The sequence below is a fragment of the Rhipicephalus microplus genome, chromosome X (assembly GCF_043290135.1).
Source record: "Rhipicephalus microplus isolate Deutch F79 chromosome X, USDA_Rmic, whole genome shotgun sequence".
Taxonomy (NCBI): domain Eukaryota; kingdom Metazoa; phylum Arthropoda; class Arachnida; order Ixodida; family Ixodidae; genus Rhipicephalus; species Rhipicephalus microplus.
The window spans coordinates 88,731,523-88,756,517 of NC_134710.1; the positions used below are offsets into that span (position 1 = coordinate 88,731,523).

The 24,995-nt window shown below is 45.3% G+C and overlaps 1 protein-coding gene across 3 annotated transcripts in view; it reads left to right on the forward strand.

Moving 5' to 3' along the window:
- Window positions 1-24,995, forward strand: part of Rpi (Ribose-5-phosphate isomerase) — a 90,212-nt gene that overhangs the window by 30,500 nt on the left and 34,717 nt on the right. For all 3 annotated transcript variants that reach the window (XM_075877255.1, XM_037427376.2, XM_075877256.1), the window contains exon 7: window positions 5,736-5,835. In XM_075877255.1, coding sequence (XP_075733370.1) covers window positions 5,736-5,835 — 100 coding nt within the window. The remainder of the gene's footprint in view (window positions 1-5,735; window positions 5,836-24,995) is intronic.

The following is a 24,995-nucleotide window of genomic DNA, read 5'->3' on the forward strand; positions in this document are numbered from 1 at the left end:
TGATGATCCGGCTGGGCATGGCGAGGGCCGAGAGAATTAATGTTGTCAACCTATAAGAAAACATTGTCCTGGAAGCCTATAAACTGTGGTATTTTGCTGGCAGCCGGTGACGGTAACATGGCAGGCAAAAATCCTGTGTGCCAATGCCAAGCAGCCCAGTTGCTCCGAGAGTTTCGTGAGAAAAGGGCGAAGCTTGTGACCATTCTTGGTTGGACTGGCCTCAAGTTTTTGTGAGGTGGCTGCAGCCAATATGGCATTGATTACACACAACGTTGGCAAGGCTGCAGGAGACGGCCTGAAGCTCGACGCTATCAAGGCGTTAGTCGTGATGAGGAATTGCTCGATGGTGTGCAACCGCTCCGCGGCACTATCGGATGATCCTGTTGGAGAGACAGGGAAAGCATCTGCAGTGACTCTCTTGCTCGTGATGGCACCATTCATAGCCAGACACGTGGATGGTGGCTTTTATCGGTTGCCATGGTGATAGAGCCCTCTTCATGGGATCGATGCCATGGGGAACGGCGTTAACAGCGTTTCTATGCAGGAGGAGCCTGTACGGTGTCTTTAACAGGTATTGTGTTGTTAGGAAAGGAAGGTTGAGCTGCCGAAAAGGCCTGGACACCATCCTCTAACGGCATTCGCCGCGCTGGGCGGTTGTCAGGTGCTAAGGAGGCATAGACATTGTCCGTAAACTGTGCTTGATGCAGTGGCAGGTAGGTGGGTTCCATGTCCGAAAAAACGTCGACGACTTTCTTAGGATGGTGGGTGGGCCGGGAATGCCAAAGGTGCATGAACACGGGTGATGTCTACCTTAAGGCTTTGTTTCCGAAGGCTGCACCATTGTAGTGTGGAAAGAGAGACAAGAAACAGTGCCCTTGCTGCAGGCCAGCTGTTCTTACTCCGACCTCCTCTTTCTCTTCCTCGTGCTGGTCAAGCCTGAGGGCCCAAGCTACGCTACAACTCATGGTCATCACACCAGAAGAAGGGGACAATATTTTGGCTGCGAACTTGGTTTGCGCATCGAGGAACGGTGCCTATATGTTAGGTGTTGCCCCTCAATCAAGAAAAAGGCTAACAAAAGGTCTCTTCCTGCAAGGCAGGTGTTGGCAGAACGTGCACAAGCCACGTGACAGTGCTGTGCCATCTGCTGATCCTCCTTGCAGTGTTTTTGCCACTATCTGCTGTGCAGCACGACCGTGTACGAACAGTGCAAATCAAGTCGGCTTTTTTAGCTAAATGTGACCCACTGGGGTGTATTTTTTTATTGCCGAGTGATAATCTTTAGGTGAATTAATTATCGAAAAAGGTTGCCGCAACTTTTTTAGAGTGACCACAAAGTGACAGAAAGGTTCTTTACGTTGTTACATTCACATGGTTTATTCACGTATACTAACAGCAAGATGAATTGTAAAAAAAACACTTATACAATTGGTAAAAAAACTGTGCTTTGAAATGTACATCTGGGCAGTTCACAAATGTAGAAAATAAATTTCATGAAGTGGCGCCCCTTTTGATCTGGTCAGCATCGCCTTGCTGCGCACGCCTTTGAGATTTCGCTGAATTGTCAACATGCAAGTATTAACTCACAAGTAACTCCTCGTATAACTGGCTGACATTCACTGAATCAGATTTTGATTGGCATTTGAGCTGTGATTTGGAGGAATTGCTGCTTTGCACACTTGCGGCAGAGAAAGCGGCACGCACTTCCATAGCACAAGCAAACTTCTATGCCTATTCATTTGAAAATATTTGGTGTAGTACAAACTGACACACGCACGTAGAAAGGCACATATTGACACCACACAGCACTACTAGTGATGTCATGTTGCTAATAATGCTGTGTGGGTTGCTGCTAGTAGTTCTGTGTGGTGTCCATGTGTGCCTTCTCGTGTCCATATGTCGGTTTGTGCTGCATTGAATATTTCCTAATGAATCGCCAATAAGACCATATTGCAACTCTTGCGAGGGTGAGCGCTCTGATGAAAACTATGTAATTATGAGCATGTCCAAAAAGCAAAAACAAGTTCAGAACCTATAATGATAATTCGTCTTATCGCACACGAGATGGAAGCGGTTTTTTTTAGTCCTTGAAATGGGAAATGCAACAGCAGTGGAACTGTTTTTGTCAATCAGCGCCTGCACAGAAATGGGCATAACTGGTACCGAGGAGCAATAAACGAGAGAGTAACAAATTTGTCGCCTTTTGAAAGATTAAAGACCTTTGTCACTTTTGAAAGCGTAACAAGCAGGCGGGCGCAGCAAGAGTGAACCAGTTGAAGGATGAAACGGAAACTAGCAGTCCCTTATTTAGGAGACATTGGCGCAAGAAAAAAATTGCACATATTGTCAGTGTGTGGCAGCATATGCTAAGCAAGTGAAATTATGTTTAAAACGTGCGCCTTTTTCGATAAAGGCAATGATGTACATTTACATCTTGAGATGTCTTGTGGCTGTTGGCAGATTATGTACTTGTACGTCTTTGACAATTAAAGGGTTAATCTCAAAGGCCTCGTCACTCTTAATGAGGAACATGTGCTAATTCACAAGACCCCTGCACTCATGTGTTTGGATGGCAAAACCAATGTAGTGTGGTAGTGAACCAGCATGTATGATATTATGAACTTGGTTGAATGGCTATTTTACGTAAACATTTTGAAGCTTCATTATATTGATATTTAACCTTTCATGTACGGTATAGCCATCGACGTTTTTATTTTATATCAAGAGATTGCAAAAAAAATTCTGAAGAAGGCAGTAAAATAAATAGCTTTAGTAGCATAAAAACTCAATTTTCTTGAACCAGGGAACTAGTGACCACATTTATGGTATGATGCTGCACTCAGTACTCTCTGCAGAAGCCATGTGACATGCAGAAAGCAGGTCCAAAACTGTGATTATTGGTGTAAACATAGCTGTCGCGTCGCAGTTGTCACTGGGGCTCGCCATCGTAGCTTTGAGCGTTGCCTGAAATGGTACGGCACCAGATGCCATGTTCGCTGAACTGATTGCTGAACACTTGCATGAAAAATAAATTCTTTTTGCTTTGGCTTGCTGAATGCAGTACATCAAAACCTAGCACACACCACCGAAACAAAATCTTGCCAGTTTAAGATTGCATGAAAGCAAGGTAAAAATCTGAGTTATTGATAGGCTTTATTATTGGTGGCTGTGCTTATTATTCTGCAACATTGTGTGCGCATTGTCCAAAGAATTGCGCAAGGGCCAGTAAAGTATTGCAAATTTCAGTCGATGCCTTGCTTTAGCTAATTAATTTCGGCTGTATCCATAACAATACCTGAACTTGGTTGGCTAGTTAAAACTTGTTACATCAGTGCAGTTGTTGATAAAAAAAATTTGTGGGTTCCCATTGCTCTCTTTCAAAATGCATCCTTTTCTTCAGTGAATCCAAAATAGCTTCATTGGACTTCAGGATGACTGAGCTCAAGCTCAGCAACATCCTATTACAGGCAACAATGGCCCTTATCTCGCCAATGGAGATTGCTCAAAATATAAGTTAGGGATTGTTGCATTAACGCTACTACTGATCCAGATATTCATCCTTGTCACTTGCCAAACAGCAATTGCAAATACGTCAAAGTGAACACTGATGCAAGGCATGCACGGCAGAGAATAAAAGTATGTTGTGCAGACTTTACTTCACTTTTCTTCACATTTACATCATAATTACTAGCCCGGCTGCGGCGACTGCGTTTTCGATGGAGGCGAAAATTCTATATGCTCGTGTGCTCAGATTTGGGTGCACGGCAAAGAACCCCAGGTGGTCGCAATTTCCAGAGCCCTCCGCTACGGCGTCTCCCTTAATCATATGGTGGTTTTGGGACGTTAAGCACCACACATCAATTAAATCAATTATAATTGCTACATATAACATGCCTTATACTTTGCTTGGCTTTCTTGTCTGTTATAATTACTGTTGTGTTCAGCAAAGAAAAACTAACTCTTAAAGTTCATTTATAGCGAGGGTCTCATTCTGGCAGACTGGATGCCTTCAGGAATTATTGGTCAGCTGCCAGATCCTAAAAAGATCACGTGCGTCATGATGTTAGCGGGCAGAAAAAGTTTTCCACACTCGCCGCCATGGCTACTAGTGATGCTATCACTACCAGGTTTGAATGTACATATACACATGTATGCCTCGTAAAGTTGACGGGTGGATAGCCTCACTGTAGCTCAGTTGGTAGAGCATCACACAATATTCAAAGGTCACAAATTTGGTCCCTCCCAGTGGCAAGTTATCTTTTTGTCCACTTTACGTTCTTCACATTTATGTCATGATTACTACAAATAGCATTCCCTGTGCTTTCCATAGCTCTCCGGTCTAAGTTCTAATTAATGCTATGTACACTGTGTAATACGATGCACCAGGATGGCCTTGTCACGTTCCTAAGGCAAGGATTATGTTGCACGCTGTCGACCCACAGCCAGCCAGTGCCAGAAAGGTTACTGCTCTGCTTTTTGGCTACAGCTTTCTTTTGTGCTGCACAATACTTTGAAAACGCCTTTGCCAAACCTGTGTGTAACTGGACCATACAGTCACTGGCACCAACAGAAATTGCCTCGGTCGTCCTATTTGCAGCAACATTACATCATTTTATCGAAATCATGTATAGGCATGCTTCATTATACTGAAGTTAAAAATAAATATTTCTACTGTCATAGGTAAGTTAGAAAAAGCATGATGTTTGTATGGAAACTAAACTGTGTTCTCTAGGCTCTCGGAAAATGAGCCGGAAGCCACAAGGCAAACTTGTTCTGTTTAACAAAGTTTCTGTTCACTCAGAAGTGTGAAATCCAAGTATGAAACCAGTCATACTTGGAACCAGGCTGTTCCACTGAAGCAGCAATTCTGTTTAAGGGATTTTCGTTTACCGAGTCTACTGTATACAAAAACTACACCATGCACGTGCTGATGTGCTATAAGGCACATATAAGACATGAATGCACCCCAGAAGTCCTTTACGAAGTGTCACTTATACGCCTAATATTGTCCTCCTTTGCAACAAAAGTATGTTATACGAGGCAGACTAGTGGCTCTAAGCTTATGGAATTCTTGATTTCCATGTACATGTTATACACTGCTCTTGGGAACATGAATCAAAAGCACACAGATTGTGCCTTGGGAACATGAATCAAAAGCGCACAGATTGTGCCTTTGCTGTGGGTCCCCATAGCTTCAATGTGCACATTATCGTGATGGGAGTCCCAACTTCACTGATGTGTGATCTCTTGCTGCTCACAGAATCATGATGTGCAGATGCAGTATGAGATGGCATCGTGAAATTCGGAATGCAGTGCATGTTTTCTTTTCTAAAGCAAGAAGTTGTAACAGTCTCATCTATTTGGATTGCTTGCAGAGCCTTTAGGTTCCGTGAAAATGAGTTTGAGAACCTCTTCGCTAACTACTATGTCACACTTGCATGCCTCGTCAGGTGCAACAGAACTTGTTTTAGGATGTCGTGTGCAAGCCAGTGTGTTGCAATGTTTGGTCAGCATTTTCTTAATGCTGGAGAAGTGTCCTTGAGTTTCATTTGAATATTGTTGAGTTGCACCTGGAGGAGCACTTCGTCAATGACTATTTTTTTTTGTGCTGTTTTATTTGTACTCATCATTATCATCATCTGTATCTGTAATGTGCTTAAAATGCTTTATGCATTGACTGTGACAAACATACGGAGATGGTTCCTGTGGTAATTTTTTTCATTTACCTTTCAAAGGGACCAGTTGTAACTGACAACGGAAACTTCATCCTCGACTGCAAGTTTACCCCACAAAAGGACTGGTCTGCTGTTAACACCGCATTGAAAATGATTCCTGGTAAGTTTTTCCAGCTCCATATGCTTTGTAATTTTCCATGTGTATGGTTGGAGTTGACTGTTATTGCTTGCTGAATGGCTCTTCCTAGTATAATTCAGCTTTTTTATTCTGGGGTCATAGAGATGGTATGCCGTTCAAACTATGCTAAGGGGGCTATGTTTGCTTGTCATTGCACTAAAACCACCAAATTGCCTCAGAATTTGTGTGCTCTACAACAGAACACCGAGTGTGACAGCCAGATGCTCTTGTCAAGACAGCTTCAGTGGAAAGTGGCAGCTATATAATTAACCTGAACGTTTATAGGATCATTTTCAAAATATTCTAAATAGTATAGTGTACCATAACATGTGGTTCTGTAGTGCCTGGGGGTTGTCATTGAATCTGCATTCTGTTTTGTCATGCAAGAATGTAAGACCTTACAATACACACTGGTCGGTACTACTAGTTCAATTGAGTGTGTGCCCATTACCGCTTTACCTATTTGACCATAGTCTATTGCTATGGCACTTTATACAGTCGAACCCTGCCACAACGAAACTGTCGGGGCTCGGGGAAAATTTCGTTGAAGTGATAATTTCATTGTAGTGAAATCGAAAAAACATAGCTGACCTGAGCTAAAATAACAAAGGAACTTTTATTCCCAAAATTCGAAAAGTGTCTGCCACTTTTTTTTTCCCACCCATGTCACGACGCAATTCTCACCCACGCATAGTGATGTCATGGTGAAAATTATGCTGCCCCGCCGCGGTGGTCTACAGGTTTTCCTGCTCACTTTAATCTAAGTGCCACCCTAAATAATCCGCACGCCAGTGAAGTAATCTGAGGGCCAAGTTATTTAATCTATGTTCCAAACATCTAATCCAAGTGCCAACATATTTAATCCAATCGCCAACTCAATTAGGCTGCGTGCAGTTATTTTAATCCAAGTGCCATCATTTTTTATCCAATTGCCAATGGCTTTAATTCAGGTGTCAGTTTAATCCATGCAGAAAAAGCAGATTACGGGTGTAAAAACAGCAGTACAATTGAAATGGAGTTCCTACAATATATAAGATAATAGTCGTAAAGTAGAGCAAATCATTATTTCAATTCGTGCTAGTATTTGTGAAAAAAAAAAAACTACTGCCGTTGTTTGCTTGAGCCCTGTTTGTACTTTGCTATGTACAAGTTTGTAGATGACTGCTCGGCTCGGGGGGAGTCATTTTAATGGCAACGAAAGAAAAAGCAGGAACATGTTAATAAATATTTTGTGTTTGTCACTAAAGCTCATAATTGAATTTGTGTAGTATTTCGTGACCGGGACAGATCATGTAACACGAAGGACAGACTATGGCTATCGGAGTGTCGTAATGCATACCAAGATATGGAAAACCTGGCCGTGGGCAGCGGTGGGTCAAAAGCAGGTACATGCATGCTAAAGAAATTAGGAGGCCCTCACAGGGCAGAGCGAATTAGAGATAATTCGAAGAGGTTATCGTCCTGCAGTGCACATAAAATGTGAACTCATGATCCTGATGTGGACAATGCAAGTCATATTTTACATACATATTAGCTGTTATCTTTTTATTCAAAGAAAATTATGTGTATCCAATGAAACACGCATGTTTTAAGCAAACACGCTTCAGCAACACTAGCTTCACTGTTACATGAAAACAGGAGTATCTCTTTTGATGCTTTTATAAAAACTTGATTTCCATGAACCCAAGTAAATGCAAGTTCAGTTTTTCAAATTGGTATTTCTGATTTCAAGAACAGATTAATATCATGTGTCTGTCACCATCATTTTCACAGGGCGGAGCAGACGACTGCAAACACCTCAGCGAATAAGCAGCCAAATTTCGCCTGCTGAGCAGACGAAATGAGTCTCTGCATATGCAATGATGTAGGTGATTACCCGAATAATGCAGTAACAATGAAGCATGGACTAATATGGACTCCATGAGCAAATACATTTAGTACCCGTAAATGCCATTAATATGCACTGTTTTTTTGTTATGTGAAGCTAAGACATGAAAATGTTTGGGGGGAAATATCACTGCACCTCATTTCATAAGTGCTAGCATGTATACACCAGAACACAGCGAGCTCGGAGCGTGCTGCCATATTGAAAAGCGTGTAGCGCCATCTGTTGCAAGCACGGCAAAGCAACACCAGGCACTGCCACGTGAGCAGACGCTCCGCAAATCAAACGCGAAACTGAACGAGAGTCCGGCTGTAAGCATGTTTTGCGCTCTTCCTCTCCTGGAATTTTGTGCTGATTTCGTGTGAAACGTCGAGGAAACTATTCTCGACAGTCCGGAATGTATACAGCACGTGCATTGCCAACTACTGAAGCAACTTCATCAGGTACGTACTACAGAGATTGAAAGAAACGGGAACAGCGGAAAGCGTTGTTTTCGACTCAGTTGCCCTGCGGTGTGCCTTCACTGTGGCAAGGCAGAATTTGTGCTGCAAGTCGGCGTCAACGTAGCGCTAAAATTTCGCTCAAACTTGTGCTCATCCACTGCACGTGTTTGTCATTTGCCACTCATGCTGGGCACTGCGAACACACACATAGTGTGAAAGTGCCAACCAGCACAAGATGTTAAAATACGGGGATGGCGACCGAAAGCACAGATTCGGCTAGTAAGTCGAGGCATGCCACAGTTCGGCTGAGTCGCAAGCTATGCTTTTCGTGCCTTTCACGTCTCTTTGCATCGCAATAGTACGCAGTTACAATTGTATATGTGTGCGGTGCTTGCATCCACGCATGAGTCGCAATATGTCCTAATTACTGGCATGGAGCCGGCGAAAGATTACGGCAATGCTTTGGTGCCGCATTATATACAGGCCTACTGCACGAAAATCGCTGCTGTAAATTAGGTACAGCTTGCGTCGCGCTTGAGTAAATGCAATAATTATATTTATTCGTACACTTTTCTGGACCCGTAGTTTTTCCTGCCGATTGCGATTATGTCCACTGGCGGCGGAGCTCGGCGGTTTTTGTTGTGGATGGAAATCTGTGCAATCGGGGAAACATCGCATCAGCACAATTTCCGCACCGTGTTGGGATTGTCACAGACAGTGCTGAGTAATATCTTACTTTTGCGCTGATTGTTTTTGCATCCGAAGATGGCACAGTGGTACCCAGAAGACTTCTTATCACTTGGCACAGCGTGAACAGGCGCTTTTTTTACATTTTAATGTCCCAGAGGCACTGTTTGCCATGCTAGCGAGGCACGCCTTGTCAGGTGAAAACAAATTATGGCGTCTCTGGGAGCGAGTGTATACCGCCGAAGGTGCCTGGGTGCGAGATAGCCGTGCTCTCGTCTATAGGCGAGAGAAAAGTTCTTTCTGTCGCTGCACGTTTACATTATTCCAACATTTAGATGGTATCAATTGGGAAGCCATGTGTTCCTAGTGCGTGGCTTAAACAGGCTGGCACCTGAATTAAAGTCGTTGGCAATCGGATTAAACATGGTCGCACTTGGATTAAACTCACTGGCACAAAGCCTAACCAAGTTGGCGCTTCGATTAAATGTTTGGCACATGGATTAAATAGCTTGGCACTCAGATTATTTCAATGCCATGTGGATTATCTAAGCGGGCACTTGGATTTAAGTGAGTGGGAGAACCTGTAGGGGCTAAGATACTCGGCTGCTGACCCGTAGGTTGCGGTATCGAATCCTGGCGGCAGCGGCTGCATTTTCGATGGAGGCGAAAATGCTGTAGGCCCGTGTGCTCAGATTTGGGTGCACGTTAAAGAAACCCAGGTGGTCGAAATTTCCGGATCCCTCCACTACGGCGTCTCTCATCTCTCATAATCATATGGTGGTTCTGGGACATTAAACCCCACATATCTACCACATACCAGCCAAGTCTCTCGGATTGTCCGGGGGACTCCCGGAGTTCGATTGGTTCTTCCGTTTGTACGGTTGTCATGAAAATCTTTTGGAAGTAAGTGTTCATCTGTGATCTGGCCGCATTGACAAAAATGCTGGTCAGTCCACTGCAAGCTTTTTGCGACCCTACCGCATTTTGTAAAACAAATTTGGGAGGCATTCATCTAAACATACAGTAGTCTCAGTGATGCGAAACTGCGGCCGCCACGAATTCATTAAATTCCCCAGCCGAATTTCACTGTGTTTATTGGGCCATAATTTGAATCTTCTGAACACTTTTCCAAATCCCGGCATGTGGTATGAACTTTTAGTAGCAAAACCAGCAAACGAAGGCCAATTGAGAGCAGCGTGCTCGAAGCTTCAGAAGCATTCGTGTGACCAGCGCACGTGTTCTCTTTCACAGTGCATGTGGTTGTTGCTACAGCCGCTGTGGACGAAACCACGGTCGTTCTTGACACAATCATGTATGGCGACGGCACTGACAGTACTCGCAAAGTGTGCCTGTCCAATGCTCAACCAGTCGAAGCAATGCTGCTCTCCGGAAACTGTTGACAAGACCGTGGCAGATGTGATCATAGAAAACATAAAACGACTTCGTTTTGAAGGCCTGTGCACAGCCACTGCCCGCGGATTGAAAATGGATACAATTTGCCATAACCTCCGCGCACAAAACCACAGTTGTGGCGACGCGATAGTGATCTACAAGCTTTGTGGACACATTGCTAATGCAGCAGTAAATTAAAGGCAGTAAAAACATGAAAAAAAAAGGCTAGAAGCCTTTTGGTGTTTTTTTCCAAAGAATTTAGTAGCGGGCAAAGCCAAAGCTTTGACATGCGCTTTCATGGAAGCCAGCTGCACCATCCCATCCGTTCATGCGTGTTCCAGGAAGACATACACAAGTTGTTTTGACGGAAATAACATTTTTGCTTGATTTGATGACACGAAAATTTTGGAAGTATTTGCCCTGCCCGTTGACTCTCACCTTAGTTGGAAACATACCTCGTTTGTTTGGCCACTCCAAGCCATTCATTATAAGACTGCAACGCAACTGTTGGTGCTTGTGATTGGGAACCCCATCGCTCTTGTCTTTTGATGCGAAAAAAAAAAAAAAAACGGGAGAATATAATCCATGGGAATGATGGGCCGAACTCGGATTTGCCTAATATTTGTGCTTTCGGGCTTCAAACGCGCTTGTAGCTCTGGTTATTGCAGTGTTTTGGTTTTGTTTCGAAAAAAAGAACAAACCATTTTAAACTTCATGACCCAATTTGAATAGGTGAGCCTAAAAGGTAAAGTGCAACTGCCGAACATTTACTGATTTTTGTTTCGTGACAAAACAGCTCCAAGCCAAGCAATGCCAAGGAAGGAAGGAAGGAAGGAAGGAAAAACTTTATTTGCAAGGGTTGGGGACAGGGGTCATGAGCTTGATGGGTGGGGCCCCAAGTCCAGGGCTCCACTGGCTGCCGCCGCCTGCCTGACGTGGCGCAGAAGTGCGAGCTGCACCTCTGGGTCAGAGCTGGTGAGCTGTGCCTCCCATTGCTCGAAAGTATTGCAAAGCTTGTACTGACCTAAATAGGTATCTAAATTTGGTGGTCGTTTTAGGCATACCCACGAATTGTGGTAGAGCGATGGCGAGCCGCCACACCACGGACATGCATGCCCATACAGCGTTGGAATTATTTTGTGTAATCTTTGAAGATTGGGAGAGACTCCCGTTTGAATTCGGCGGAGGTCAATCGCATCCTCCCCTTCTAATGATTTGTGGGGGGCACTGTATTTTTGTTGCATGCCTCGCTGGTTGGCAAGAATTTCCCAAGGGGCCATTCTGGATGGGTCATTATCCTCCTCGATAGCTTCCTCCTGGAGTGTCTCAAAGGATTGAATGTGCTGTCGAAGCTCTGCTCGGTTCTTGAGCCCTCGAGCACCAGCGTCGACACTTTCGTTCCCCTCCAGGCCTGCGTGTCCTGGACACCAGATCAGCCTGTATTTGTTCGTCAATCTCCCGCCTAAGAATTTGCTTATTTTTATCTGAAGGCGGCCTCTTAAAAAAAAAAAAATCTCCCGCCTAAGAATTTGCTTATTTTTATCTGAAGGCGGCCTCTTAAAAAAAAAAAAAAAACGGAACACTTCCTGCGAGTTGGAAATGATAGTTGTCTGCGGTTTATCTCTCTGTTCCTGCGCTTTGATCGCAAGGGCAATAGCAAAGCATTCCGCTTTGGTGATTGAGGACGTGTACAATGATTCACATGTCACCATGCAGTTGTCGTTGCGAAGTACTGATGCAACTGACCGTTTGAAAATGTACCTCGAAGCGTTCACATACAAAACATTTGATTTGTTTTTTAATGTTTTTCGCAGCCATCGCACTCTCTCCTCTCTGCGCTTTCTGTTTGTTTTTACGTCCATGTTTTTGGGCAGCGGTGAGATCAAGATCTTGCTGCGGACGGGATCCGGAATTTCTACAAGAAGCTCGTCCAGGTTCTGGGGGTATGGCGGAAAGCCCACCCTAGTAAGCATCTCTCTCCCCGCTTTCGTTTGACTTGGACGATTGCTCTGCACAGTCAGCACCGCTGTCTTTAGCTCAGGGTATGTATTATATATACAGAGGTCCAAAAGCTTTTGGGTTGGTGTGCTTACCGGTAGCCCTATGGCCACTTTGTAGGCGCCCCTAATTATAGACTCGATGGTTTCTTCTTCTGATTTGTTTAACACGTGGAAAGGTAGACTATACGTAACCTTACAATTAGATTAATACAGGCACTTGTACTGTGTGTCTCCTTTCTTCATTACCTGTTTGTGGTATGTTATTCTATGGATCACTCGTGCAACTTGTTTCGTGGCTGATTTTAATATGTTTATTGTATGGTTCGCTCGTCCATTACTTTGAATCAAGTAACCCAGAATATGTGCAACGGTTACCTCACGTACTTTGACACCTTCAATGTGTATGTCGATGCTTCCGTTACTTTTGTATCTTTTTCCAAGTACCCTGATAATTTCAGATTTTTCTGGGGCACAGTTGAGCCCGCTTGCCTTCGCAAAGTTTTCAACTGCTGTTGCAGCCTCTTGAAGTGTCTGCTCTTTGTTAGCCAGAGATCCACACGTTGCCCATAGGTTGATATCATCTGCATAGAGAGTGTATCCTAACTGCAGAACTTCATCCAGAGCTCGCGTGAGCCCTAACATGGCGATATTAAAGAGCAGGGGAGAGAGGATGGCTCCTTGAGGGGTACCTTTGTTTGACATCTCAGAAGCGTCTGACGTGACTTGTGCTACACTTATCGAAGCCCGCCTTTCTGTGAGGAATGCCTTGATGTAATTGTAGGTGTTTGTCCCACATCCGATGCTGTTTAATTCTGTTAGGATGGCCTTATGCGAGATATTGTCGAATGCTCCTTTTAAATCAAGGGCTAGTATTAGATGTTCTCCTCCTGTAGGTATATAGCTCAAAACTTCCTCTTGTAATAGGAGAAATGCGTCTTGAGTGGAGAGGCCATGGCGGAAACCCAGCATAGTGGCTGGAAAAAGGCCGTTGTCCTCTATAAAGTTTTTGAGCCGATTATGAATAACCCTTCGAAAAGCTATCCATGCATGACGTCAAAGATATGGGCCTGAGTGCCTACAGGGATGGCTTCTTCCCGGGTTTCGGTATCGTAATAATTTTGGCTACTTTTCATTCCTCGGGTATCTTTCCTTTGAGCCAATAGTTGTCATTAAAATGGTTTGTCAGTGCCTCTATATCCTTATCGCTGAGGTTCCTTATCATTGCATTTGTGATTTGATCGGAACCAGGGGCAGAATCTCTCTTGGCTGCTTGGGCAGCCACAAAGACTTCTTCCTTGGTGATTGGGGCGTCGAGTTTCTCGTTTTTCACCCCATTGTACTGCATTTTAATATATCAACTATCTGTATTCTCTCCTATGTATCTGTCCTTAAGTGCTTGTATTAACTCCTCCTCTGTGGCCGGAAAATCGCGCATTATTTGTTGTAGTGTTCTGTTCGCGGCCGATTTTGATTTTTCTGGATCAAGCATGTTCCTTAGGATGGACCAAGTTTTTGCAGTACTCTGAGTGTCCTGTAGTGAACTTCAGAACTGGATCCATTCTTCAGTTGCAATTTTGTTAGCGTATTGAATTGCCTCCTCTCCTAAAGCAGCGATTCTGCGGAGAAGGTTCCGGTTGAGTCACTGGTTTTTCCACCTTTTCAGCATACGGCGCCTGCTCTCCCACAGGTGGAGCAGGTGCCTGTCAACTGCAGGCGTCTCTGCTGTTCTTGCAATACGTTTAGATGTTTGTTTGTGAACTGAGATTATGTACTCTGACCATTCCCCAACCGACTCCGATACAGAGTCGGGTGGGGGATCGCGTCGTCTGTACCTTTCCCAGTCGGTGATCACCACGTCTCCTATTACCCTACGTAGTTTTGGAGTCGACAGGGAAATGCTGATTATGTAGTGATCACTGCCGAGATTCTTTTCCAGGTTTGTCCAGTTAGTGTCGTTAATATTACGTGTGAATGTCAGATCTGGGAACGTGTCTCGACTTGCGCTGTTACCCAGCCTCATAGGTGTTGTGGGTAGAGTAATTAAGCTCTATCCTAGTTTGGATACGACGTGTTCGAGACGCGTTCCCTTAGGGGAATCTCCAATAACCCCAGGTTGTGCTGGGTGTGTTAAAGTAACCCGATACCACAAGTCGATCTCTCGCCCCTGCAATGCCGACGACGTCTTTAAAAGCAGTGCACCAAAGTCCTCGTGTTTATCTTTGCGAGGGCTGTGTATATTTAATATTACTGTTTTCACTTTACCTCTCTTCAGAGGAAGGAGGGTGATTATCTGATGATTTATCCGCAAACTTTCTATGTACTCAACCTTTGCTGCAATACTTTTGCTAACCAGCGAGGCTAAGCGGGGATAATTTGGATCTTGTAAACAATAATATCCCTGCAGTTTGACCATCTTGGGCCCAACCTCCTGCAGGCATATTACGTCTGGCTGAATCGGTACCGAGTTCATGTAATTTTGGAGTGCTGCGGTGCGCTTGTGAAAAGTGCGACAGTTCGACTGCCATATCTCTAAATGTTCTGCACTTTTTATATTATTTTTGGCCATGCTGCATGGTCATATCCATGCTGTTGCGGCCTGCTTTGGATAGTTTGTCAATAACTGGGGCGGACAGGGAGCGTTTGTTTAGTGCCCTCTGCAAGCCTCCCGCAGCATCGTTAACATACTGCATCTGAATTTTCAGTTCTTCTACGACAAACGTTTTCATTTCCGCCATGAAATCGGCTAGAAGTTTATGTAAAGTAGCTATGCTTTCTCTGTTTTCTTGAACCTCCGTCTGCACTTGCTTTACTAGTTCACTGCTTTCTGATTGAGTAGCGAACGAGTCTTTGTCTATCATTTCCTCGCTCATTTCTGCGCTATCCTTCATGATGACTAGACGCTCTCGCGCCTCTTTATTGCTTTCGGTGGGGTTGCCTACTAACCCTGGGTTTTGTATTTTCTTAATTGCATTTTCTAATTTGCTTTCAATTGACGAAATGGCCAGTTCATACTCTTTCCACTCTGCAGCCGTTTGATTTTTAAGCTGTTTAATTTCTTCTGTTAATCTTTTGTTCTCCTCTAGAATTTTCCAATACTGGGGGCTATCAGTTACCGGAGCATTGGGAGGCACTGGACTCGCCCAGCTCACCTTGTTTGGTTGGTTGTTTTGTACGTCCTCCGTACTAAGGCCAGTGGTTGCTGCTGCTTCTTCTTTCCTGGCATGGGTGGAGCTTGTTTCCCAGCTGCTACTCTGTGTTTTCTTCAAGTTTGGCTTGCCAGGGGCCTCCACAGGCTTGATGATGTTTCGCTGTTGCGGGGTCTTTGATGTTGATCTCGATCTTGATCCTGATCTGGAGCTGGATCTAGAGGTTTGCTGCTTCTGGAGCGTCGCTTCCTCTTGGTCTGAGCTGAACCAACGAGGAGGTTTCTGCTGGTGTTGCTCAAGTTGCGGGAAATCCTTCTCGGCGTAGGTACACTCTGTTTGTCTTCGAGGCGTCTCCACTCGTGATATTCGGGGAGCCCCATTTTTCAGTTTCTTTCTGCACGATTTGTCTCCTGTAGCATGCTCTTCACCACATAAGGCGCAGTTAAGGGCACATTCGTGTCCTTGAGTAGGATCGCACGTCCCACACTTGGAGGACACATTGGCGTTCGGAGTCGGGCACAAATCGGTTCGGTGACCAGTTGATCTGCAAATCTTGCAAACATGTACGGTAGGCTTGTATGGATAACAGATCGCCTCTGCACCGATAAAATAGACACACCTGGGAAGCACGTCACTCTTAAAAGTTATTATTGCTGACTTAGAAAGAGCCAGGATGCTGGGCTCTTCGATCTTCACGCCTTGTGCCCGTATTCGTAGGTATGCCATCAGGTCGGCCTGAGTGGTTCCGGGCGCTAGTACGTGAACGATGCCTCGCAGAACGTCTTCTGGGTCGGCCACGTACGCATTGAAGGGGGGAATCCGTCCTCTGATTTTCAACTGGTTGATCTCTCTCAGCCTGCCCGCCACTGGTTCGTGTGGCGTGGACAATATTATGATGTTCGATCCGGGCTGGACCTGCAGCGAAAAACTTTCTCCTCCAAAGCTGTTCCGGCAGGCCTCTATCACTGCCATAGAGATCTCCGATCCAAATAGATTTTTCACTGTGAGGCCCTTGTGCAGTCTCGGTATAACCTTTATGTCTTAAGGGGCGTCGGTCCCCGGCGTTTTCTGCTCTGGAAATCCCGCTTGACTTGGCTGTCCCGTGCTGCATCGACAGGCGGATGGCCTGCTGACTTTTCGTTTTTCTTCTCTATCTCGGGTTACTTCTGGCTTTGTTTATGGTTCTTTTTTCTTCTGCGTGAAAGGACTGTGTGCCAGCCGTCCACCGTTCAAGTAAGAGCCAGACCCGCATCGTCATCGAGAGACGCGGCGCTGGGCGCTTGCGCGTTGTTACTTGGTTCCTCATTTGACGAGACGCTACTCACGTCCTTCGGTTGATTCTCCGACACTAGAGATGCACCGGGAGGGTCTTCGTCGACGTCCATGTAGTCGATGAATTTCTAGGCATCCTTATGCATGCATGCTCAGTAGAAACAGGGGAATGGGCCGACCTCCGTTTTACTCTGCGCAAGGCATATAGTCCGAAAGGGAGGTTAAATGGCACTCAGCACCGACTTCTAACTCGGTCAGAAAATGTCGGAGAAAGTCGGTCGAATGGTTGTGAGCCAGTCGACGCACACACACCTGTCGCCGCACCCCGCACGGTTTAGTGTCCCGGTGCCGCCGACCGAAGCCGGTGATACGGTGAGCTGCGTTCGTGCATGTCATGTCTTCCAATGTTGATAGTTTCTCGTGAAGCTTGTCCAGGTCCCAGATTTTGGTGTCCTTCGAATCCTCGCAACTTCACGAAAAAGATGACACATTCTTCAAGTAGACTTGAATGAAATTTCCTCTTGAAAGCGTTTCATAAAGCGGAGAGCGATATGAGCACCTCCTCACCTCCCTACGCCACCTAGCGGATCTCGCAATGCCAAACATAGCTAAAAGTAGGAAGATTCGGCAAATTCGTGTACTACCCATCATTTCCATGCTCACTTAAGTAACATGCGTTGCAGCTCCCATAGACACTAGCACCAGAGTTACCTCTAATGTATCTATGGAAAACTCTTGGTAAACAGGGGTGGTTTCTGGTAGTGCCATTGCATGTTTAAGACTCATCGACGTTCTTTTATGCTTTGAAAATGCATCAAAATGCTCAAGCTCGTGTTTACTGCATGGTATTAAATATCGGAGCTTGGAATCGCATCGTCAAATTTCGTTGAAGTGGAGCAGCTGAAGAAGTGTTTGTTGTGGTGAGAATATTTATGTATTGAGTCCTATGGACTGCTGACAGGTAACAAAGAATTTTTTGTTGTAGCGGAACTTTCGTTAGAGTGAGGTTTGTTGTAGCGAGGATCTACTGTCGTACACAATACATTTGAGCTAAGTTGTCACAAAGTTATCTCGGGAGCTCTTGTATAGAATGGAATGGAGAGAGTCTGAAGACGAGCATGGCACCAACAACACACACTTCATAACCCGAAAGATAAAAGGAAAAAAATTTAAAGCGAAAAACGAAACTTGCAGACACAAAATTACCCCAATAACAATACACAAAGCAGTCTGCAGACCAGTTTAATTTCGTTTGTAGCCCTAGCCACTGTTCCTAATCCAGTATGGTGCCACCACGATTGCACTCCTATGGTTCATGTAGGTTTCTCTCCAAAGCTGTGTCGAGGCTTGTCACGTACGTCGTTGACTTTCTCCTTAACCACTTTGCTGTTGCCGTCGGTTCGTCCCACCGAACGAGCCCCTCGTCTTCGTCGTTGGCATCCCGGGATCCCTAGTCTTCTTCGGCCTCGCTAGGCTAGTCTTAACCTCGCCATGGACTCTCTTGATCGCAAATCCGCTCTGCTCCTTGGTGTGGGCTTTCGCCGTCCTGCCGTGAAGTGGAAGAGCTGCAAGTCGACCAGGAACTGCTGGGCAAGGGTGTGGCAAGTTCGGGCAGCCTCACTTGGAACCTCCTAGGTCAACGGCCACTCCCCGAACCTCTCACGCCGACATCCTCAGAACCGGGCGATCATGCTGCTCCTGTCGGGGTAGTGATGCTCGTTCCCCACATCTTCACAGCTCGGCGTGCGAATGCACAGCGCTAGCTCGTCCTTCTCCCGGCCTGGGTCGCGTGCCACAAGTCTTTCTGCGGCTAATCTTTTGCGGCTCGTGCGTGTGCTCTCTGGTAACTTTCTTCTCCTGCACCGTCGCAGCGCTTACACGTTCGGCTCGTGCCTCTCCTTTACTCGTGACATACGCGAGCCCCTGATGCACACCAGTTTTGTTCTGCGTCTACTTGATTGACTGACAGTAGTACCGTATTTACTCGCATAATCCTCGCACTTTTTTGGTGGAAAAGGGGTGCAAAGTTGGGGGGTGCGAGAATTACGCGCGGAAAACTTTCCACGAAAACCTACAGAGCGAAAAAAAAACAAAACAAAAACGAAGTGGCCGCAAATCAGGATTCTCGGACCAGCAACTATTAGCAAGCTTTGAGAAGTACTAATTAAAATTGACCTCAACAATAAAAGCAGAGGTTCAACACAAGGCAAGATTTATTCGAGACACAAAAAGTGCAATCAAATAGTCGAGAATTCGAGTACCATATGCGAAGCTTGTGTGCGTTGTGGGCGTAGCAGTAGCGTTCATCGCTCAACAGGAGCCCTCAAAAGGTAAGCTTAGCATGTCAGTATTGGGCTGATGGTTATTTAACAGAATCGTCCGCAGTTTCCTTCTGAAGAAATAGTTTACCATCAATCTCAGTTTTAAGCACACGGCAGGCCTTGCGCGTCTTGGTGGCTTTCAGCTGCCGTCGTCAGTAGCGAACACAATACTCGTCGACTCCGAAGGGCCTAACGGCGGCCCTGTTTATTTGGTGCACGATCAATCACTTTCAACCTGAAAGCAGCTGTATAGCTTCAGTATCGCCCCATAACGTGACAAGATTACTGACTCAACATACAAAATACGCCGGAAGGCGCACTGCCGCTTTGGCTTGGATTAGACTAAATCTCTGTGCAATAATAGTACGCCTGATGCTTAACAGATGGCGCCAGATGGCGTGTGCTATCATCATCAACGGCTTGACTGAGCAGACGACATGATTGCGGCAATTTTTGTGGGTGCAATAATTACTCGAGGAAAAAAATCGTATTTTTGTTGGGTGATGTGGGGGGTGCGAGAATTATGCGAGTGCGAGGATTACGCGAGTAAATACAGTAGTCATATCCAGATTGTGCATATCGGAGTGGTTTCAACTACAGTGTAGCCTGATTATAACGGAAGTTGGCGGGAATCGGACAATACTTCACTATAACCACTTTTTTGCTATATACGGACTCTAAAAAATGAAAGTTCAGACATCAAGGAGACCAAGTAGAAAATTTTATTTATACGCTCTGGAAAAAGTGGTCGAGGGTCCCCTGCACGTGTTTCGCGAGCGTGCATTTTAGAACCCTGGCCTCAACACTGTCCATCACAGCGCAATCGTCCGGTTCGGAACTCATACACATACACAGTGCTTTGAAAGCTACGAGAGCTACCCCAGAGGTCACTGGCTGAAGTGCCGCAATGTCATTGCCTTCAGGGTCCGAGGAAATGCTATCGGCGATTGTTTCCTTTTTTAGACACTAGTAGCGAATTGGTCGGTGGTACGCTCCTAAGTTCCGACAAAGGTCCTCATTTGCAAAAGCGAAGTTCATATAATTCAACCTGCTTGGGACGAGGTTTGCATTGTCAGCAGCCTCCCAAAGCTGCCCTAAGCTTGTCACAGCTGCGGCACCAGCGGTAGCTTATTTTTTCGTTGGCAGCGCTGCTTCCCCGTGAGAAACCCACTTTTTGGAAGCAATGAAGGATCTTCCCACATTTCACGTCCCTCCAGGCTCCATTTGCAAAAAATATTGACTTCACCAGCAGCACCTTAAAGTCAGCCGAGTTATCAGCTGTGCGGATGTTGTGAGAAAATGCTTGATGACACGGAGGTGATAGTGGACTTCAAAGTTTGCGAGCACTCCCTGGTCCATCGACTGAATCTTGACGGTTGTGTTGGGAGGCAGGAAAAGGACCTCGACAGTGCTTAGATGTCAGGGTTTTTACCCACCTGGAAAACCTGGAAAAGTCGGAATTTGGACCCTTCTGGAAAAACCTGGGAATTTCTGGAAAATCTGGCCTGGTCGTGGAAATTGATGGCATCCTGTGCAACCGTCACAAAAATAAGCGTTGCCATTGATCAACGCTTGAAAAGCCACTCCTTCCGCTGCAACTGCAGTGAACCATTAAAAGATGTGGGTGAAAAAAAAAAAAGTTGTGCACAACTGCTGCTTCTTAATGAAAATGCGAAAATATACACCGACCAAAAGAATGCAAATTTTACTGATATGGCAGCTGCTACAAGAGCCTTGTTCAGAATAATAGTCATAAAAAGGCACAGTGTACTTAAGTACGCCCAAGTACATGACATAAGCACCAGAAGTACATTGTTAGAAGCATCTCATCACTCCTGCTCAGCCTGTGTGCAGTTTTTTCCATGTGGTGATATTCCAGGCGCACGCATGATGCAAGGTTGCTTTGGCCAGAAGACGCGCACTTCACCAGTCAGTTTGGTGGCCTGTAGATTCGACATGTTTCGCGAGGGCATGTGAGGTCATGCGTGGATTCCCGACGTAATATTTCTGTTTTGTTTAACTCTTTCCTTGAAATTGGTGGTCTCATTCTGATGTACTGGTTGTCACAATCGTGGCAGCCTAAAGTAAAAACGACAGTGGAAATTTTCGCTTGGCAACTTGTCCTTCACGTTGTCTAAAGTGTTCCCTAACTTCCATGTTCGTACATACACTATTTTGATGTTTGTTGTTTCTACATATCGCGCAGCATTTCTTACTTTCCTACCACAACATTAGTCACTTCGTTGAATTTGTGCATGTTTGTAGTGGGAAACCCTACAGGAGAAAGCATTTGGCGAACTAAAACGACGCCTGCAGATGCCTCGGATACTCGCGCATTTTGACAAAAACGCCGAAACTGAAGTGCACACTGAGGCAAGCAGCGTAGGACTCGGCGCCGCCCGCACCACCGCGGTGGTCTAGTGGCTAAGGTACTCGGCTGCTGACCCGCAGGGCGCGGGTTCGAATCCCGGCTGCGGCGGCTGCATTTCCGATGGAGGCGGAAATGTTGTAGGCCCGTGTGCTCAGATTTGGGTGCACGTTAAAGAACCCCAGGTGGTCTAAATTTCCGGAGCCCTCCACTACGGCGTCTCTCATAATCATGTAGTGGTTTTGGTACGTTAAACCCCACATATCAATCAATTGTCGTGACCATGATTCGGGTCGGCTTGCAGGCCTTCTGGTTGACTAGGACTAGGGATAGAAATTTATGCAGTACGGTTCTATTCTTGCGATGTTGTTGCTAGTCATTGTTCAATGCAAGGTGCACAGAATACGCGAGCAGTAGTGTTTTTTTGTTTTTGTGTGTGTGTGTTGAGAAGTATATACTAGAGGTGTGCAACTAAACTTAGGTGGAGATCCAAATCAATAATAAATACAACAATCCAGGTTGCATTAGATCCAATCCACATCCTAAGCAGCCTGGGCTGTAACCATTATAGTAGTGAGCTAGAATATATTCCAGGGGCAGAACCAGCCGGGCTCCGGCCTGCGTCCTACTTTTACACGATGCCACGATATGGTGCAACTTCTACATTTTTTAGCAGGTTTGGCTGCATTGTAGGACAGTCGTTGGCTCCTTCGAACTTTTAGCTGCAGTTAATTTTAGCTCATGTGTTTGCTTTCTGGTTCTTCCAAACAATAAACAGCCAACTTGCTCTCTGACTCGGAGGTTGCATTTTGGCCAGATATACATATTTTTTCATATTTACTGCAGGTGCTCGGAACATTCTGAGCACTTGTGGTACATTTATTTACTTATTTTGTACGAGTGCCCAATTTTTTCTTTTTACCACTCGAGAATCTCGAAGAAGCAGACATAACGGTCATGGAATTTGCTTTAAATCATCATGAAAAAGCTGGAAAACTTGGGTAAATTTTAAAAAGCATATCGGTAGGCACCCTGGATGTGCATTGGCGGGGTGTGCAATACAATTGTCAAGCAGAAGCTCCACTTTGACAAGGAAATGAGCTCGAAAAAGCACAAAGTCAGTGAGCCACTTACGGAAGATGTCCCCCGTCAACCATGCCTTGGTCTTTTGTGTGTACGCTACTGGCATTGACAGCACCTTGGCGAAGCCCCGGGGTTTCTTATGCTTGCCAATGAACAATAGGGGTCTCTTGTCCTTGTCATCCATGTTTGCGCACACCAACACTGATGCGATTTTTGCTGTTCTTTCCTCCCATGCATTTATCAGTTTTCGCCGCAAGAGTTTTTGCTCGCAGTAATTGAAAAAACAGCCCTGTTTAATGAAGGTTGTAGATATCTTTCTCGGTGTATGTGTCAACATTGCGGCAACTATGCTTCTCCATCCAATGCTGGCGACTGTCCTCATCAACGGATGCAGCTTCACCTACGATGTGTTTGTACGTGATGCCATGGCGGTCTTTGAATTACTACAACCATCCGTTGCCTGGATTAAGCTTCTCATGGCCGAGAACAAGCCCAGGACTTTAGGCCCGCGCAAACAGGATTGGTCCACGGAGAGGGACGTTCTTTGCGTGAGAATCTACAAATCGTTTGTACAGCGTCGTTGCCAATGTTGTCGTCTGAAACAGCATCGATTGTGCTGGAATTCTTTATGATGGTCACCAAATCGGACTGGGCTATGCCATACTTCCGCGCAGTTTCGGTCTTCTTGATTTTCTAGCAAAGTTTATTCAAAATGGCACGTATCACATTGAGGGAGAGCGCCTTTTATTTGGCTGTAGAAGAGGTCGACGTTCTAGGTATCGGTGGACTCAACATTGTCGAAGAGTTCGTTGGTGCACAGGGAAAGCCAAGCTGTTACCGTGGGAAGGTCCAAGTGTGCGTCGATGACCCGGTTTTTACCAATGAACAGAGCTGAACAAGCATACGAGTGCTTCTGCTGTTCAAACTGTACTGGTTTGTCTGCGTACGTGAACCGTGCCAACCACGCGAACAAGCAAGACAGGCTTAAGCAGAGATTGCTGGTGGGGCCACACCGTGGAAAAAAGAAAGCGATTTCTTCACTTTTTCATCACGATGCAGCACTACAAGTGCAATTGCACTGGCGTGGCTCCATGGGTGGCCCTAAGGTCCAAATAGGGGGGCGGAATTCGTGTACAGCAAGCCAGACGATGTAGTACGCAGTGTAACGAGATAGGATACCAGCAACCCGGCGATCGGCTAGCCTGGCACTGGAAAAAAGAATGGGGAGCATTCGCTTGTTTTTGCAACAGTGACCGGGCAACAGTGTGCTGCAGCAAAGCAAAAGGGCAAAAGCCCCTTTGAAAGGGCAAATCATGCAGGGCGATGCCGCCGAAAGCCAAGAATTTGCTGTTTTTCGACCGTTTTGATTAGTGCGAAAGCTCAAAAAGATGTTTTATTGCATTTTTTTTTCTTTTTCTCGAAAAAGTGCTTCGCTATATCTGCTGAGGTGGGTTGATATATTTCGTTAAAATTGGACTTGGAAGGCATTGAAAATGCAGAAATCTGAATGAGAAATCAATATTGCTTTGTTGTAACCACTATTTCGCTGCAAGTGGGTTCGTTATAAATTCGCTACACTGTAGCTAAACACGGTGTTGCCTGCCAACACATTCAGCTCATGAAAAGCATATAAGAGAACCACTGCACACTAGCAAGCATACCAGTGGATTTCGAACGTGATGCTATGCATTGATAAGCGTTGTCATAGTGGGCACAATACAAGAGACTGACTCAAGCGAGTAGTGTTTGCTAAGCACACCAGTGCTCTGGGTGCCACCTCATGTGTGGATGCATGAGAAAATGAAATGGAAAATGAAATAAAGAGAATCATCGGTAGAGACTGGAAGTATAAACATAATACTGTTTTGATGTTTTTGAAGGTAATGACATGTGTAGGTTTTATTTGTTGAAATGCAAACAAACAATAAGGTGAGAATGTTTTTGCAATCGTAAAATTGGCCAATGGTTGTGTCACTGTCGTCTGCTACAAGTGGGTCCAAACTGCAATATATTTTTCTATGGGGAGAGCAAGCGAGTTTCGGCTGTCTCTTACAAGCAATCGTAACTACCCTCCTGCAAGCATTGCCCCAATATCGGGCTGGCAGGAGCCGTGATAGCATAATCATAAAGCGCTGTTGGTATGTTGAGCAAGTGTTGCAGGGCTGCTTTAACAATGGAGTTGTGCCTTTGAGTAACAATTTAGTCTAAAATGTTAAGTGCTTGTTATGAAGGCTTCTTGTATGTGCTCTAGATAGTTTCCATGTGCCTAATATTACGAGGTTTGTTTTTGTTCATCTCATGCAAGTTGATTTTTAAGAAAGTTCTTTTTACCTATTTACTTCTGTTCCTGAAGAAAAAAGTGTTTCTGAATAAACCAGGTATCGGCGGCTAGTGCACAATTAAAGAATCTCAACATATCCACCGAGTAAATGCTGATGAGTGGGGCGAAGCGCTGGAGGGTTTCATCGCTAAACTGTGAACCATCTGCGAATATCGCCCACTACATCAGATGTGATAAACACTCTATATATTTTACAAGAAATTT